Raw genomic sequence first — 19,244 nt, forward strand, 5'->3', positions numbered from 1 at the left:
CCTAATGCTGGCAGACGGGAACTGGGGGCAGAGTTAAGACTGGCAGGGGGAGAGTGAAACTGGATGGACACAGTGAAACCAGGTGGAAAGAGTGAAACTGGATGGGAAGTGTGAGACTGGAATAAGGCATTGGTACATCTGGAATGGGACGAAGGTTGGAATAACAGCGACTGATCACCAACCACCCTGGTGGCCCTGTTCCCTCCTTCATGCATCCTGCCTGGGCAGCCACCTGAGGGGAGGAAGTGGCTCCTGACTACCAAACACACATGGCATGTGCTCACATTTTTAGAACACACAGTTGATGAAACCCTATTATATATGTGCAACCTGGAAAACTAAAGTAACCATACTTGGGGCTACAGAAAACAATTTGTGAATATTTTAATTATTATTCTATACAATCAGATGTGAAAATAATGCATATTTCTCTATGCTTAAGAAATCAACTGAAGTCTGTTTCCCAAATAATTTATGTAGTGATGATGGAAAACAGAACATTCACAGTTAATTTTCCTTATTTCACTGATTTTTGGACAACACCATATCCAGAATTGATGAGCTTGCTTTGATTGTAACACCACTAGTCATTCAGAGCTCCATAACTTTCTATCAATCCCCCTGGGATCCATTTCGACATGCAAAACTTTCCCTGAGAATGTCCCATACACCATTTGCTTTGCCTCTTCAGATGACTGGGTTACTCAGGATTTTCATAAGGAATAAATATTTAAATGACATATAATCTGGAAAGCCAGAGAGAAAGAGGATTTTATTTTATTAGTTTATTTTTTGGAGAACCAACGATTGTTGATAGTGTAGTCTCAGGCTTACAATGTTCCAGGTCCAATCTCTCAACCTGTGAAAAGTGCAACACTAAAATATTTGGTCATCTAGTAGAGGTTACCTGTGGAGGTATAGCCTGTAAGAGATAATTTTATTTTTCGATGAGTTGATATTCTGTTTAAATGTTTGATATTATGAAATGTGAGTACTTTGTCTTCTGAAGTACATTCTTGACTTTGTAGACTTAATATTAGACATTTATCCATATATTTAAATTTTTTAACTTTTTTCCCTTTCACAATGTGTTCTAATTTGTTTTATGTATATTATGATGTTACATGTGAATAGTGGTATTCTCTTTGCCTTCTTAACATTTTGATCTCAATGACTTATTTTTTTTGTCTAAATGTTGTGAAATGGATCTGAAAATATACTGATTGCAGACAAAGGAAACATTTTTGTTTTGTGCCTAATTTTAATCTTTCAATCTTTTGTAATTAACTATAATAAAAGAACATGGTATTAGAACAAAATTCATTAAATATCAATCAGATACATATATCCAATGCTGTCCAGCATATGGACCCCAAACACTCATCAATTATTCAAAAATGATAGCAAAAATAAGTAAAATAATCATAAATCAATGAACTACATCAAATTAAAAACGGTTTCAATGGCCAAAACACAGCACTGGTTAAAATTAAAAGACACCCTTTACTATATGAGAAAATATTTGCACAAATAATTCAGTTAAAGACTAATATCCATTGTGTTGTATTATGCTATCAAAATGCTAAAGATTAAAAGTAACAAAAATCTCATAAAAAAGGTGAAAAATATGAACAGACATTTCCCTGAAAACGTCATACAGATGACCCACAGACATGAAGAAGTGCTCATAGTCTTCTGATATCACGGAAATGCAAAAAAATTAAAAATAAATGACTAAATAAATAACAGTGAGATAACATGTCACCTGTGTGACAGTGCTATATATTTCAAAATTTTGGATTAACCGGTGTTGGAAAACAGGAACCCTCATTCACTGCTGCTTGGGTAGTTTCAGTGTCTATGGAAAGTATTATGAATATTTCTCAAAGGAGTAAATATAGACCTCCAATATGATTCAGCAATTCAGCTTCTCAACATCTACCCACCCCAACAACAAAAAACTCCCTATTAGCATAACAATGAAGCACAACTGTTTTATAGCAATGATTAGTGCAATAGCCAGGACTTAGAAACAACCCAAATGTCCAGTAACAGAAGAATGGATACAGAAGTTATTATATAGATAATGCAATACTGTGTAGATGTTAGAAAAAAATGAAATCACACAATTAGCTTCAATGCTGATATTATTGGAAAGTATATAAGAAATAAGTTAGAGGGTAAATGACAAAACAGATGATCTCACTTCTCTGTGGTATGCAGAAAGATAGGTCAAGATTGTAGAATAATATTGGGTGGGAAGGAACATAAGAAACACAAGGCCTTGATTTACAGAACTCAGATTATCAGGAAGTGGGGAAGAGATGGAGAAAAAAAAGGCAGATTACAGGTCACATAGGGACACTGGAGGATCTAGGATACTTCGATTTTGTACGTTGGTGAGGGGCAGTAAATTGGTACATAGTGCTTAAACTTTAATAGTACTATAACCATGTTACAAAATCTAAATATGAAATATAATAAAACCATAAAATATCCTTGTTTAATTGGCAAGAATTTATTCATATTTAATCTCATTTTTTAAAAGGAAAGTAAAAGCCTGACTATTGTCCCAAGATCCAATTATAAATTAAATTGTGATATAGTTAATAAAATTAATTAAAGAAATTAATTTGTCTTGTAGAATATTCTATAATCAAAACACAATCTATAACGTATTTATGATGTGATCAATAAGCACAAAGCTATGCTTCCAGTAACTACGTTTGATCATTAAAATCACTCCAAGAGAAAAAGTGTGTTACAAGAAAACCCAATAGAATTGCAAGTTTGGACCCCAGGGTGTTGCACAGAATTGCCAATACCCAGAGCACCCAGGGTCTCAGCTGCCGACAAAAGCACTTTCCACCTAACCCCAAATGGCCAAAAGACTCAAAGGGACGCGTGTTTGGCTTTCCACATACTGCATTTTATTGAAGGAACTGAGTGGCAGAGATAGGACTTTCAGCCAGGTGACAGCTTCTGGAACCGACAGGTTGTCCCTATGATGAGGTAAGACATTCCTAGCTGTGCTCTGGTGACTTTCCTTAGGTTGTAGACAGCAGGCTGTATTGTGAAATGGAACGCAAACAAGAGACAGATTTAAGGATATAAAAAGAGTCTTCTGTTTACTTGAGAATTTTAAGCAAAAATACATAAATATTTTAATTAAAATGGGAGGAGAAACTCCTTCCACTGCAGAAACATTTTGTGGAGTAAAATGATCACTTCCATCCTTATCAATAGGTGTTAATTCTACGGTGTGAGGGTGCAGTGTTTTTGGGTCCTCCATACCAGGGAGCAACTAAACCTTCCCCAAGAAGTGTTCATGGACCTCAGAATCAGCAATGCTTTTAGAGGAGGCATGTGGTACCCAGGATCTAATAATGACCTAATCTGGTCCTAATCTGGTCCATGAAGGACCTAACCAGGTCCATGAAGGCAAACTCTCAGCTCTATACCTACACAATATTTCCATGTGAATATTTGTGTTTTCATTGAGGAAGGGTAGAAACTACCGAAAATGTGTTCAGGCGACCCCTGGGTCAATCCCTTGATTTTCTGCTAAGCAAGCTGGCAGTTCAGAGCTCTGCCCAAGACTAAGGTGGCCCCAGGTTCCTGCCATGCTGAGGAGGAAGGGATTAGTATGCAGTGCTCAAGGACCTCCAGTGCTCACTAGTGATGCTCAGAAACTGCCTGATGCAAGGAATCAAACCATCTGGGGACAAGAGCATGCTTTGCATTCAGAATCCCACACTTTGAACTTTCACAGCTGATTCTGAGAAATCCAGAGACTGAACTGGGAATGGCCCCCAGCCTCACTGAGAGTGGTCTAAAACCAAACAAAAACAAAAACAAAAGTAGAAAACCATTATGGGTACTTGAAAGCATACACTTCACTGCTGTAATCTATAACTGACACTTTTATTCATTTTTTCTGTTTTTAATCAAAATAGAAATTTTAATATTAATAATCTTCATAGTCAGGGGCTGGAGTGATAGCACAGCGGGTAGAGTGTTTGACTTGCACGCGGCTAATCTGGGTTTGATTCCCAGCATCACATATGGTCCCCTGAGCACCGCCAGGGGTGATTCCTGAGTGCAGAGCCAGGAGTAACCTCTGTGCATTGCATAGTGTGACCCAAAAAACAAAAACAAATAAATAAATAATATTCATACTCAGTGTTCATTCCTCGCAAAGACAATGTAAATGTGTCAATTTCGTTATCACTACATAAAATGCCTATTTAGAATGAAGAAGTTTTTCACTACATATCCAGGTTCTTCATTGATGTTATTAAAAATGAATGTATTTGAGATTGTTTATTGTGTCTTACAGCCAGCTGCAGAAGTATGACAAATTTCACCAGGACTGGGTTTCTCCTCATGGGGTTTTCTGCCAATCCTGAGCTACAAATCTTCTATGCTTGTCTGTTCCTCGTTCTCTACTTGTTGGCTTTAGCTGGCAACATGCTCATCATCACCACCACGTCCCTGGATGACAGTCTCCAGTCCCCCATGTATTTCTTCCTGAAGCATCTCTCCCTTCTGGATCTCTGCTACATTTCTGTGACTGTGCCGAGATTCATTTACAACTCTTTCACGCACAGTGGGAATATTTCCCTCTGGGAATGCATCCTGCAGTGCTTTGCTTTGATTTCCTGTGGTTCCGCTGAGGTGTCCATGCTCACGGTGATGTCCTATGACCGCTATGTGGCCATCTGCCTTCCATTGCGCTATGATGACATCATGGATGTCAGAACCTGTGTCCATGGAGTCTCAGGTGTCTGGGTGAGTGGAGCCATCTCTGGAGTCATGCATACGGCAGCTACTTTCTCCATCCACTTCTGTGGTCCCCGTGTCATTCACCAGTTCTTCTGTGACATCCCCCAGCTCCTGAGACTCTCCTGCTCCATTGAGTATCTGGGTGAGGTCAGTGTCAGTGCTTTAGGGGCTTTTCTGGCACTGTTTTGTTTCCTGTTTATTGGGTTCTCCTACGTGCACATATTCTCTTCTGTGCTGAGGATGCCATCTGTGGAGGGCAGAGCCAAGGCCTTTTCCACCTGCCTCCCCCACCTCGCTGTCGTCATATTGTTTCTTTCTACATGTACCTTTGAATATTTCAAGCCTCATTCAGACTCTCCAACTGCTTCAGACATTTTTCTTACTATTCTGTACACAGTTGTTCCCCCAACGTTCAATCCAGTGATCTATAGCCTGCGAAATAAAGCTATCAAGTTGGCTATAAGCAAGGTTTTTCAAAGAAGAGCAGGATACCTCTTTTGTTGAGAGGTATTATTTCTATTCATTCTCGGTTGCGATACAAATTCAATATATACTGGGTTTTAATCTATCAAAAATTTAAATTGCAAATATTTTCTGATTTACTCAACTATTTTTTTGTGCTAGTTGAGTCATAAAATTACTTAGACCTAATACTACATATGTACTACTTAAAAATTATTTCTGTGAATATCTTAACTAAAATCTTAAGCCAGGTTGAAAAAAATGTCAGTTTCATAATGTTGAAGATGTCAACTTGATTTCTTTTCCTAATCATTTTGTGTGATGATGATGGAAATACCATATATATATATGATGAATTGCTCATTTGTTTATACCTAAGATACATTAGTGTCATTTGTCATGTCTATAAAATGACATACAATAATGTATGATGAAAGAATTAACAAACAACATGTCATAATTCTTAATATTTTTATCATTTGGAACTTCAGTTGTCTTCAATCAACAATGTTAGTCTCCAGTCAGATATGCTGCAGTCTTTGTGAAAGTTTCATTTTTCCACTTACTTGGCTTCTTCATATGAATGGATTAATTTGCAAGTCTGGTGGAAAATGTTAACACAACAATGTAATTTGTGAGAACCTCTATTATAAATGCTTATAAAAGTTTAAATGAATACATAATAATTAAGAGATATAAAATTATATAAACAGATATATTAATAGACATATATGCTGATAAAATGAAACGATAATTTTAATAACTAAATTACTATGGTGGGGTCTAGCAAGTTCACATATCAGTACCATACATTTCAACACTATTTTGACTTCCTAACTATAATAAATCAAAGCTATCTGCCTATCTAGGCAAATAAACCCTGATTGAAATTGAAAATTTAATTGCTTGATTCATTAGTGTTAAGAGAATGAAAGAAAAATAGTTGAACTTAGCGATTAAGTTTTCACATGCGGAAAAATGTAGTTATCCACAAAATGAGCAAATAAAGTTACAAAATAATCATGCAAAAGAGAATAAAGATCAGAAATAGTGTAAAAGGAGAGAGAAAAATATGCCCCTTCACAGGTAACAAAACATGTTTTATCTCATTTCTATGCTCTAAAGAATGGACGAGGCTGTTTATATTAAAATAAAAAATGGAAATAAATAACTTTAGGTACTTAGCAGGTTCATAAAATTAAAATTCAAAAGACTTAAAAATATAAAAAATATTGGCTTATGCCTTTAAAATAAATTCACAAGGAGAACATCTAAGAAAAAAATGTAAAATGATCAAAGGTAAAATTTTGACATTTGGAGTAGAAGATTGATTGTTCCTCAGTAAAGTAATTTTTCCATAGGTCTAAGAACAATGTAGTTCTCCCTTACTAGGACACAAAGACAACTGACTCAGTATCATTGCTTTTGTAATTTTGTTTGTAATTTTGTTTCTTCAGTGAAATTTTGAGACTTCTAGTCAGAAATCATACAGCAATATAGGCACGGGAGTTACTATTCTGGTCATTGGAACTGTTCATGCTGATGTCAAAATCTGCCAGTCCACTGCAGTTTAACAGCCCTTGTTTATTCTAGTATTCTGACTTTCCTAATTCTGCTCTTCTAGACTCTCTGGGCTACCCAGATTTTTCTACATACATGTAAGTTTTAGATACCTCCACTGGTGTTCCCAATGAACCCCCCCACTCCAGTCCTCACCCACCCCTGCCTGTCACTTGACAGGCACATTACAAAGTTTCAGGGGTTGTAGCTTAGATCTCATGTTCTCAGTTTTGTTGAGTCTGTGCCTTGGGCAAGTGACCATACCACTCCCTCATGTCACCTGATAACTGAAGCCCTGAGGCCTGTTCACCCATTAGTTCCATTTCTCTGCTTACGCCCTTGATTTATTTCCTTCTCTGTCCTTCTCCTCTCGAAACACTGGGGTGAATGATGCCTTAGGACCCCCTTTAGCTGCAGTACTTTTCCTCATTCTGTTTTCTGGATACCGTGGATAAGTGAGCCTCCCCTGTGTTTGTCTTCTGGCTTACTTCACTCAACATGATGAATTCCAGTTCAAACATGGGAAATTGAATGATTCCAACACTCCATGAAGCTGCATAGTATTCTACCACATCTTTATAATCCACTCACCTGTCTGTGGACACTAGGTTGATTCCATATCTTAGCTTTTGCACTGAGTGCAGCAATGACTAATGGTGTGTGTATGTCAGGATGGTCATTTTGGCAACTGACATTATGGAGAGACCAAATGAGAGCCCTGGGTTCACTGGTACCTCTAATATTAGAAACAGGAAGTAACTTCATGCTGATGCTGTTGTATTTACAGGACTTTGGGGTTGTAGACCAAAGGGAAACCAGGAGGGGTAGATTCAGGGGCAAAACTCTGAGGGTCCGGCCTTCCCTTTCAGTCCAGAGGCTGGAACTTCAGGCTTCGGGAGGGTAGAGAGCCCTCCCACAGTGCTCTCAGTGTCACAGAAGAACTGGTGAATGATGCGGGGACCACAGAAGTGGGTGGAGAAGGTAGCTGCCGTATGAATGACGCTTGTGAGTATCTAAACTTAAATCGTAGTACACAAAACCAGGTGTGAAAATAAAGTAAGTTTTGTAATGTTTAAGATGACAACTTGACTTCTCTTCCAAATCATTGTGTGATGATGGGTAATGTCATATATAGGATTAACTGCTCATCTGTTTATACCTAATATACATTGGTGCCATTGGTCAATTCTTTAAAATGACATACAAAAATGTATAATATAAGAATTGACAAAAAACGTTGTAATTCTTAGTATTTTTGACCATTCGGATCTTCAGCTGTCTTCAGTCAGCACTGCCAGTCTCCAGTCAGATATGCTGCAGTCTTTGTGAAAGTTTCATTTTTACACTCACTTACTCTTCAGATAAAATGGATTAATTTGCAAGTTTTGGGAAGAACTGTTTATATAACAATGTAATTCGTGAGAGCATCTGACATAACTGCATATAAGAGTTCAAATATACTGTATTTCATTATGTATAATGAATACATAATAATACTGTAGCACTGTCGTCCTATTGTTTATCGATTTGCTCTGTGTTTACCTTTATTTTCGGGGGGAGGGTTACAACCGGCGATGCACATGGGTTATTCCTGGCTCTGCACTCAGGAATCACTCCTGGAAGTGCTCAGGGGACCATATGGGATGCTAGGAATCAAACCCGGATCAGCCTCATGCAAGGAAAATGCTGTACACACTGTGATATCACTCCAGCCACTCTGTGTTTATCTTTAACTTCACCTTTGTGCCCAGCTTCCCCTATCTGTTAACCACTTATCTCAAAATTACACCCTGGAACTTGTAAAATCAGGTTCTTCTAGAACTCTGGGTCTTGTATATGCAATTGAAATATAGCTTTTCTCTTTCTTTTATGTCCTTTGCATAGTTTACTTTAGAGCTATATTTCCTTTCTATAGACACAGGAAGACAGCTAATGCTATGCCTTTGAAAACTGTGAATTAATTAACTCCCAGTAATGTTTACTCCTGGGTATCTGTCATATTTACTTGAGTTAAGTCTTAGTTGTCCTTAGTTTCTAGCACCTGAAAAGGAGGTACCTGGGGCTGGAGCAATAGTACAGCAGTAGGGCATTTGCCATGCACACAACCTACCCGAGTTTGATTCCCAGCATCCCATACGGGCCCTTGAGTATTGCCAGGAGTTATTCCTGAGTTCAGAGCCAGGAGAAACCTCTGAGCATAGCTAGGTGTGACCCTAAAAGCCAGGGAAAAAAAGGAGGGTCCTGATGGAAGGATTTAATGGACCTAGGGCAACTTATAAGCCACCCAGGTATCAAAAAGGGACAGGCAAGTACTCTAAAACTGCTGAGTTAAGAGCACAGATATAGACAAGCTCTGTCATGACCCAAAAAGAAATCAACTGAATAAGAGCCCTGCAGGGTGAGGAACGATTAATCTGGCCTAAGGACACTAGTCTGGAATATATAGCGAGATGACCCCAGATGTTCCCAGGAAAGCCACCCTTTAAGCCTAATATCTCTTAATGTTTCCATACAAAATGACTAATATTACTAAGAAGAAAATTTTAAATGACTGTTTAAGTGGATATAACTAAGGAAAGGAGAAATATGCCTCTAGGTGGAATTCTACCCTTGGGCAGATCTTCTAGCAAGATGAGATTTTTTTTACTTTTTAAAATTTTATTGAATCACAGTGACATACTTACAAGCTTTCATGTTTGTGTTACAATCTCACAATGATCAAACACCCATCCCTCCACCAGTGCACATTCCCTACCACCAATATACCAGGTACACCCCCCTTTCCCCACCCTCCTCTGCCTCTAAGGCAAACAATATTCCCCATACTCTCTCTCTCTCCTTTTGGGCATTATAGCTTGCAACACAGACACTGAGAGGTCATTATGTCTGGTCCATTATCTACTTTCGGCATGCATCTCCCATCCCAACTGGTTCCTTCAGGAATCATTTTCTAGTTATCCCTTCTCTATTCCATCTGCCTTCTCCCCTCCGTTCATGAAGCAGTGTTCCAGCTATGGGGTAATCCCCCTGGCCCTTGTATCTACTGTCCTTGGGTGTCAGCCTCATGTGATACTATCCAAACTCCACAAACGAGTGCAGTCTCTCTCTGTCTGTCCCTCTCTTTCTGACTCATTTCACTTAGCATGATACACTCCATATTTATCCATTTATAAGCCAATTTCATGACTTCATCTCTCCTAACAGCTGCATAGTATTCTACTGTGTAGATGTACCAAAGTTTCTTTAACCAGTCATCTGTTTTAGGGCATTCAGATGTGGGGAAAAAAAGGATGCTCCTTCACTTTTGGTGGGAATGGCAACTGGTCTAGCCTTTCTGGAAAACAATATGGACAGTCCTTCAAAAACTAGAAATTGAGCTTCCATATAACCCCGCAATACCACTTCTGGGAATATATACCGAGGATGCAAAAGAGCATAGTAAAAGGACATCTGTACCTATATATTCATTGCAGCACTGTTCACAATAGCCAAAATCTGCAAGATGAGATCTTTGTCTTAGAAGAAGCATCCCGTGAAGGAAGGATTTTACATATGTGGATTGTGTGAGCTCATCTATGTGTAACTGCTACTTGCAACCTTGAATGTTTTGGCTCTTACCTAATGCTGGCAGACAGGAACTGGGGGCGGAGTAAGACTGGAAGGGGGAGAGTGAAACTGGATGGACACAGTGAAACCAGAAGGAAAGAGTGAAACTGGATGGGAAGTGTGAGACTGCAACGAGAGGCATTGTACTTCTGGAATGGGGACAAAGGTTGGAATAAACAGCGACTCATCACCAACCAGCCTGGTGGCCCTGTTCCCTCCTTCATGCATCCAGCCGGGGTGGCCAGCCGAGGGGAGAAAGTGGCTCCTGACTACCAAAAACACGTGGCATGAGCCCACATTTTTAGAACACACAGTTGATGAAACCCTTTTATATATGTGCAACCTGGAAATCTAAAGTAACCATACTTGGGGCTACAGAAAACAATTTGTGAATATTTTAATTATTATTCTACAAAATCAATGTGAAAATAATGAATATTTCTCTATGCTTAAGAAATCAACTGAAGTCTGTTTCCCAAGTAATTTATGTACTGATGATGGAAAACAAATAGAACATTCATAGTTAATTTTCCTTATTTCACTGAAGTTTGGACACAAAATATCCAGAATTGATGAGCTCGCTTTGATTGTAACATCACTAGTCATTCAGAGCTCCATAACTTTCTATCAATCCCTCTGGGCTCCATTTCAACAGGCAAAACTTGCCCTGAGAATGTCCCATACACCATTTGCTTTGCCTCCTCAGATGACTGGGTTACTCAGGATATTCGTAAGGAATAAATATTTAAATAACAAAATAATCTGGAAAACCACAGAGTAACAGGATTTTATTTTATTAGTTTATTTTTTTGAGAACCATTATTTACAAATGTTTATAGTGTAGTCTCAGGCTTACAATGTTCCTGGTCCAATCTCTCCACCTGTAAAAAGTGTAGTACTGAAAAATTTTGCCTACTAGAAGAGGGCACGTGTGGAGGTATAGCATGAAAGAGAAAATTTGATCTTTGGATGATTAGATATTCTGTTTTAATTTTTTATAGTATGAAATGTTAGTACTTTGTCTTCTGAAATACATTCTCGACTTTGTAAACTTAATATTAGACATTTATCCATATATTTAAATTTTTTAACTTTTTCCCTTTCATGATGTGTTCCAATTTGTTTTATGTATACTATCATGTCATATGTGAATAGTGATATTCTCTTTGTCTTCTTACCATTTGGATCTCAATGACTTATATTTCTTGTCTAATTGTTGTGACAAGGATCTGAAAATATACTGATTGCAGACAAAGGAAACATTTTTGTTTGTGCCTGAATTTAATCTTTCAATCTTTTGAAATTTTTTAAAATGTATTTATTTTATTAACTCACCATGTGGAAAATTACAAAGTTTTTAGGCTTATGTCTCAGTTATACAATGCTAGAACACCCATCCCTTCACCAGAGCCCATATTCTACCACCAAGAACCCCAGTATACCTCCCACCCTCCCACCCCCCACCCCAGCCTGCATAGCTGATAAACTTCAATTCATTTTCTCTTTACCTTGATTACATCCCACATTTTAAAACAAAATTCACTATTGTTGTTGGAGTTTCCCCCAAAAGAAGAGCCCTGCTGGCAAGGGAGCATTTGATAATTGGTTTTCCATTGCTGAGAATGTAGAGATATGAAGACTCTTTAGATTTAGATTTAAGTTTTCTGTATTTTAGTATTTTAGTAATTAAGTCCAGGGAGATTTATATTAGAAATTGCATCATTTCCCTTCATGGGGCAGCATAGGGCTATGGCTTAGTTTACAGTCCAGAGACATTACTGGCATCGGTTGCAGGTACCAAAAGTAGTCTAGCTGGCCTACGGATCATGGTCGATCAGCAGCAGAGTGGCCGCACAATCATGTGACCACCCAGGTCGCATCTCTGCGGAGGTGCACAGGTATCACCCAGCCCAAGATTGCCACCTCAGTCTTTTGCAATTAAATATAATAAAAGAACATGGTATTAGAACAAAATTCATTAAATATGTATCAGATAAATATATCCAGAACTGTCCAGCATAGGGACCCCAAAAACTCATCAATTATTTGAAAATGATAGGAAAAGTAAGTAAAATAATCATACAAAAATGAACTACATCAAATTAAAACTGGTTTCTGTGGCCAAAAGAACCCATCACGGCTAAAATTAAAAGATACCCTATAAATATGAGAAAATATTTGCACAAATAATTCAGATAAAGGCTAATATCTATTATGTATCATGCTAGCAAAATGCTCAAGATTAAAAGTAACAAAAATCTCATTAAAAATGGTGGGGAAAATGAACAGGCACTTCACTGAAGACGTCATACAGATGACCCACAGACATGAAGAAGTGCTCATAGTCTTCTGATATCAGGGAAATTCAAAAAAATCAAAAATAAAAAAATACTTAACTGTGAGATAACATGTCACATGTGTGACAGTACTATATATTTCAAAATTTTGGAATAACCAGTGTTGTAAAACAGGAACCCTCATTTACTGCTGGTTGGAATTTTGTTAGTTTCAGTGTCTATGGAAAGTATTATGAACGTTTCTCAAAGAAGTAAACATAGACCTCCAATATGATTCAGCAGTTCAACTTCTCAACATCTACCCCACCCAACAACAATAATCGCATTCACATGATAATGAAGCACAGCTCTTTCATTGCAATGATTAGTGCAATAGCCAGGACTTAGAAACAACCCAAATGTCCAGTAACAGAAGAATGGATACAGAAGTTATTATATAGATAATGCAATACTGTGCAGATGTTAGAAAAAAATGAAATCACACACTTGGAAAGTATATAAGAGAAATAAGTTCGAGGGTAAATGACAAAACAGATGATCCCACTACTCTGTGGTATGCAGAAAGATAGGCCAAGATTGTAGACTAATATCGGATGGGAAGGAACATGAGAAACACAAGGCCTTGATTTACAGGACTCAGATTCCCAGGTAGTGGGGAAGAGATGGAGAAGGAAAAGGCAGATTACAGGTCACATAGGGACAATGGAGGATCTAGGACACTTTGATTGGATACTTTGGTGAGGGACAGTAAATTTGTACATAGTGCTTAAGATTTAATAGTACTATAACCATGTGACCAAATCCTTAATATAAAATGTTAAAATATAAAATAAAATATTCTTGTTTGATTGGCAAAAATTAGTTCACTATTATCTCAGTTTTTTAAGAAGGCAATTACAGGCCTGAGTATTGTCCCAAGAACCAATGATAAATTAAATTGTGATATAGTTAATAAAATTAATCAAAGAAATTAATTTGTCTTATAGAATATTCGATAATGAAAACACAATTTATAATGTATTTATGATGTGATTCAATAAACACAAACCTATGCTTCCAGTAACTACGTGTGATCATTAAAATCACTTCAAGATAAAAACTGTGTTACAAGAAAACCCAATAGAATTGCAAGTTTGGACCCCAGAGTGTTGCACAGAATTGCCAATACCCAGAGCACCCAGGATCTCTGCTGCCGACAAAGGCACTTTCCACCTAACCCCAAATGGCCAAAAGACGCAAAGGGACGCGTGTTTGACTTTCCAGACTACATTTTATTGAAAGGAACTGAGTGGCAGAGATAGGACTTTCAGCCAGGTGACAGCTTCTGAGACTGGCAGCTTGTCCCTATGATGAGGTAAGACATTTCTACCTGTGCATGGTGACTTTCCTTAGGTTGTAGACAGCAGGCTGTATTGTGAAATGGAATGCAAACAAAAGACAGGTTTTGAGGACATAAGAAGAGTCTTATGTATCCTTGAGAATTTAAGTAAAAATACATAAAGAAACATTATATTAATTAAAACTAGGAAAAGAAACTCCTTCCACTGCAGAAATATTTCTGGTGGCAAACATTCATTCCACCCTTATCATCGGTGTTAATTCTAGGGCATAGGGTGGAGTGTTATTGGATACTCTAATACTAGGGAGCAACTAAACCTCTCCCTAGAAGTGCTCATGGACCTCAGGACCAGCAATGCTTTTAGAGGAGGCATGTGATATCCAGGAACTAATAATGACCTAAACTGGTCCTAATCTGGTCCATGAAGGACCTAACCTGGTCCATGAAGGCAAACTCTCAGCTCTATACCTATACCGTATTTCGATGTGAATATTTGTGTTTTCATTGAGGAGGGGTAGAAACTACCAAATATGTGTTCAGGTGACCGCTGGGTCAATCCCTTGACATTCTGCTAAGCAAGCTGGCAGTTCAGAGCTCTGGCCCAAGAGTCAGGTGCCCCCAGCTTCCTGCCATTCTGAGGAGGAAGGGGTTAGTATGTAGTGCTCAAGGACCTCCAGGGATCTCTGGTGATGCTAAGAAACTCCCTGTTGCAAGGAATCAAATCAGCTGGGGGCAAGAGTATGCTTTGCATTCAGAATCCCACACCTTGTTTTATCACAGCTAATTCTCAGAAATCCTAAGAACTGAAATGGGAATGGCCCCCAGCCTCACTGAGAGTGGTCTAAAACCAAACAAAAACAAAAACAAAAGTATAAAACCATTATGGATACTTGAAAGCATACACTTCACTGCTATACTCTATAATTGACATTTTTATTCATTTTTTCTGTTATCAATTGAAATAGAAATTTTAACATTAATAATCTTCATAGTCAGTGTTCATTCCTTCACAAAGACATGTAAATTTGTTAGTATGGTTACCACTACATAACTTGCCTATTTAGAATGAAGTAGTTTTTCAATACATATTCAGCTTCTTCAATGATGTTATTTAAAGTGAATGTATTTAAGATTATCTATCGTGTCTTACAGTCAACAGCAAAAGTATGATGAATTTCACCAGGAGTGGGTTTCTCCTCATGGGGTTTTCTACCAAGCCTGAGCTAGAAATCTTCTATGCTTGTCTGTTCCTCGTTCTCTACATGTTGGCTTTATCTGGCAACATGCTCATCATCACCACCACGTCCCTGGATGACAGTCTCCAGTCCCCCATGTATTTCTTCCTGAAGCATCTCTCCTTTCTGGATCTCTGCTACATTTCCGTGACTGTGCCGAGATTCATTTACAACTCTTTCACGCACAGTGGGAATATTTCCCTCTGGGAATGCATCCTGCAGGTCTTTGCTTTCACCCTCTGTGCTGTTGCCGAGATGGCCATGCTCACGGTGATGTCCTATGACCGCTACGTGGCCATCTGCCTTCCCCTGCACTATGATGTCATCATGGATGTCAGAACCTGTGTCCATGGAGTCACCTGTGTCTGGGTCAGTGGGGCCGTGTCTGGAGTCATGAATACGGCAGCTACTTTCTCCATCCACTTCTGTGGTCCCCGTGTCATTCACCAGTTCTTCTGTGACATCCCCCAGCTCCTGAAACTCTCCTGCTCCAACGAGTATCTGGGTGAGGTCGGTGTCTCTGCCTTCGTGGCTTTCCTGTCACTCCTTTGTTTCCTGTTTATTGTGTTCTCCTACGTGCACATATTCTCCTCTGTGCTGAGGATGCCATCTGCGGAGGGCAGAGCCAAGGCCTTTTCCACCTGCCTCCCCCACCTCGCTGTCGTCATATTGTTTCTTTCTACATGTACCTTTGAGTATTTCAAGCCTCATTCTGGCTCTCCAACTCCTTTAGACATTTTTCTTACTATTCTTTATACAGTTATTCCCCCGACATTCAATCCAGTGATCTATAGCCTGCGAAATAATGCTATCAAGTTGGCTATAAGCAAGGTTTTTCAAAGAAAAGTAGCATACCTCTTTTGTTGAGACACTTAATTCTATTTCTTCTCAGTTGTGAGACAAATGCAAGATATACTGAGTTATAATCAAGCAAAAATTTAAATTGCAAATAGATTTTGATCTACGCAACTATTTATTTTTGCTACTTGAGTAATAAAATTACTTAGACCTAGAACTACATATGTACTACTTTAAAATTTCTTTTGTGAGTATCTTAACTTAAATCTTACTACACATGCCAGGTGTGAAAAAAATGTCAGTTTCATAATGTTTAAGATGTCAACTTGATTTCTTTTCCTAATCATTTTATGTGATGATGATGGAAATACCATATGTATAGGATAAATTGCTCATTTGTTTATACATTAGTGCCATTGGTCATTTCTTTAAAATGACATACAATATGTATAATATAAGAATTAACAAAAAACTTCATAATTCTTAGTATTTTTGGCAATTGAAACTTCACCTGTGTTCAGTCAGGACTGTCTGTCTCTAGTCAGATATACTGCAGTCTTTGTGAAAATTTTATTTTTCCACTCACTTTCCTCTTCAGATGAAATGGATTATTTTCAAGTTTGGGGAAGAAATGTTTATATAACAATGTAATTCATAAGAGCATCTGATATAACTGCCTATAAAATTTTCAAATATATTGTATTTCATTATGTAGAATAAATACATAATAATACTGTAGCATTGTCGTTCCATTGTTTATCGATTTTTTCTGTGTTTACCTTTTTTTGGAGGGGTATTGCACCCGGTGATGCACAGGGGTTACTCCTGGCTCTGCACTCAGGAATCACTCCTGGCGGTGCTCAGGGGACCATATGGGATGCTAGAAATCGAAGCCTGGTCAGCTGTATGCAAGGCAAATGCCCTACCCGCTGTGCTATCACTCCAGCCACTCTGTGTTTATCTTTAACTTCACCTTTGTGCCCGGCTTCCCCTATCTGTTAATCACTTATCTCAAAATTAGACCCTGGAACTTGTAAAATCAGGTTCTTATAGGACTCTGGATCTTGTATATGCAATTGAAATGTAGCTTTTCTCTTTCTTTTATATCCTTTGCATAGTTTACTTTAGAGAAATATTTCCTTTGTATAGACACAGGGAGACAGTCAATGTTATGCTTTTGTAAATTGTGAATTAATTAACTCCCATTAATATTTTCTCCTGGACATCTGTCATATTTACTCGACTTAAGCCTTAGTTTTCCTTATTTCCTAGCACCTGGAAAGGAGGTTCCTGGGGCTGGAGCAACAGTACAGCAGTAGGGCATTTGCTGTGCATGCGGGCTACCCGAGTTCGATTCCCAGCATCCCATATGGGCCCTTGAGCACCTCCAGGAGGTATTCGTGAGTTCAGAGCCAGGAGTATCCTCTGAGCATAGATAGGTGTGACCCTAAAAGCCAAAAAAATAAAAGGAGGGTCCTGATGTGTTGGGGACTGTTCAGGACCCTGAACAAAAGAGGGCCCTGCAACCTTTAGTCTGGACAAATCGGAAAATTCCATTACCACCGTTTGCATAACCTGAGGCACAGGTGCCCTTGTGACAAAGGAAATAGCTAACCTCTAGAAGTAAAAGTAGCCCACGGCAGTTAACCACGAGACCCCAAGGGCCCGCAGAGTAGAATACCTTCCTTTACACTAAAAGCCATACTTTAGCTTACGAAACCTTGTACATTCCTCCTGACAGATGTTCCTGCCAGATAAACTCTTGTTTTCCCCTCCCCACTATTTCTCAACGACTCTTACAGAATATTGTAGCCCACCAAAGAACACCCTGAACCTTTCCTTATTTGGTCTGAGAAGACACTTCCCTGATGATTGACAACTCATGTACCAACCCCCTGCTAAGAAAGGTATAAAACCAGCATGGCTGGTAATAAAGATGCTCTTGATCAGCATGTTTTGTCTTGAGCCTCTTTCATTCTAACCTCACCAGTTTTATTCTCAGGTCGGGACCGCTCACAGAACCTACGCAATTAGGAGCGCTTTCCACTGCTGTCTCTCCTCGGGCCGGAGATATTTCAGGGAAACGCGCACCGATGAAGGGATTGGATGAACCTAGGGCAACCTATAAGCCACCCAGGCATCAAAAAGGGACAGGCCAAGTGCCATAAAACTGATGAGTTAAGACCACAGATATAGACAAACTCTGTCATGACCCAAAAAGAAATCAACTGAATAAGTACCCTGCGGGGTTAAGAATGATTAATCTGGCCTAAGGTCTGTAGTCTGGAATACATAGTGAGATGATCCCACATGTTCCCAGGCAAGCCACCCTTAAAGTTTAATATCTCTGAATGTTTCCACACAAAATGACTAATATTACTAAGAAGCTAATTTAAGATGTCTGTTTAAGTGGATATGAACTGAGGAAAGGAGAAATATGCTTCTAGGTGGAATTCTACCATTGAGCAGATCTTCTAGCAAGATGAGATTTTTTTTAATTTTTAAAATTTTATTGAATCACAGTGAGATAGTTATAAGCTTTCATGTTTGGGTTACAATCTCACAATGATCAAATACCCATCCCTCCACCAGTGCACATTCTCCACCACCAATATACCGGGTATACACCCCATTTCCCACCCTTCCCTGCCTCTAAGGCAGACAATATTCCCCATACTCTCTTTCTACTTTTGGGCATTATGGCTTGCGACACAGATACTAAGAGGTCATTATGTTTGGTCCATTATCTACTTTCTGCATGCATCTCCCATCCCGACTGATTCCTTGAGGAATCATTTTCTAGTTATCCCTTCTCTATTCCATCTGCCTTCTCCCCTCTGCTCATGAAGCAGTCTTCCAGCTATGGGGCAATCCCCCTGGCCCTTGTATCTACTGTCCTTGGGTGTCAGCCTCATGTGATGCTATCCTATACTCCACAAAGGAGTGCAGTCCCTCTATGTCTGTCCCATTCTTTGTGACTCATTTAACTTAGCATGATACTCTCCATGTTTGTCCATTTATAAGCCAATTTCATGACTTCATCTCTCCTAACAGCTGCATAGTATTCCACTGTGTAGATGTACCAAGTTTCTTTAACCAGTCATCTGTTTTAGGGCATTCAGATGTGGGGAAAAAAGGACGCTCCTTCACTTTTGGTGGGAA

At 38.7% G+C, this 19,244-nt stretch overlaps 2 protein-coding genes across 2 annotated transcripts; both read left to right on the forward strand.

Moving 5' to 3' along the window:
* The first annotated feature begins 4,518 nt into the window (after nt 1–4,518).
* LOC129402358 (olfactory receptor 14A16-like) lies at nt 4,519–5,289 on the forward strand. Its single transcript, XM_055128602.1, has 2 exons — nt 4,519–4,932; nt 5,128–5,289. The coding sequence occupies exons 1-2, from the start codon at nt 4,519–4,521 to the stop codon at nt 5,287–5,289; spliced, it is 576 nt and encodes a 191-aa protein (XP_054984577.1).
* Nucleotides 5,290–15,206: 9,917 nt separating this feature from the next.
* LOC101556043 (olfactory receptor 14J1-like) lies at nt 15,207–16,151 on the forward strand. The gene has a single exon (XM_004622054.2). The coding sequence runs from the start codon at nt 15,216–15,218 to the stop codon at nt 16,149–16,151; it is 936 nt and encodes a 311-aa protein (XP_004622111.1). The 5' UTR covers nt 15,207–15,215.
* Nucleotides 16,152–19,244: the final 3,093 nt, after the last annotated feature.

The sequence above is a fragment of the Sorex araneus genome, chromosome 2 (genome assembly GCF_027595985.1).
Source record: "Sorex araneus isolate mSorAra2 chromosome 2, mSorAra2.pri, whole genome shotgun sequence".
NCBI classification, from domain to species: domain Eukaryota; kingdom Metazoa; phylum Chordata; class Mammalia; order Eulipotyphla; family Soricidae; genus Sorex; species Sorex araneus.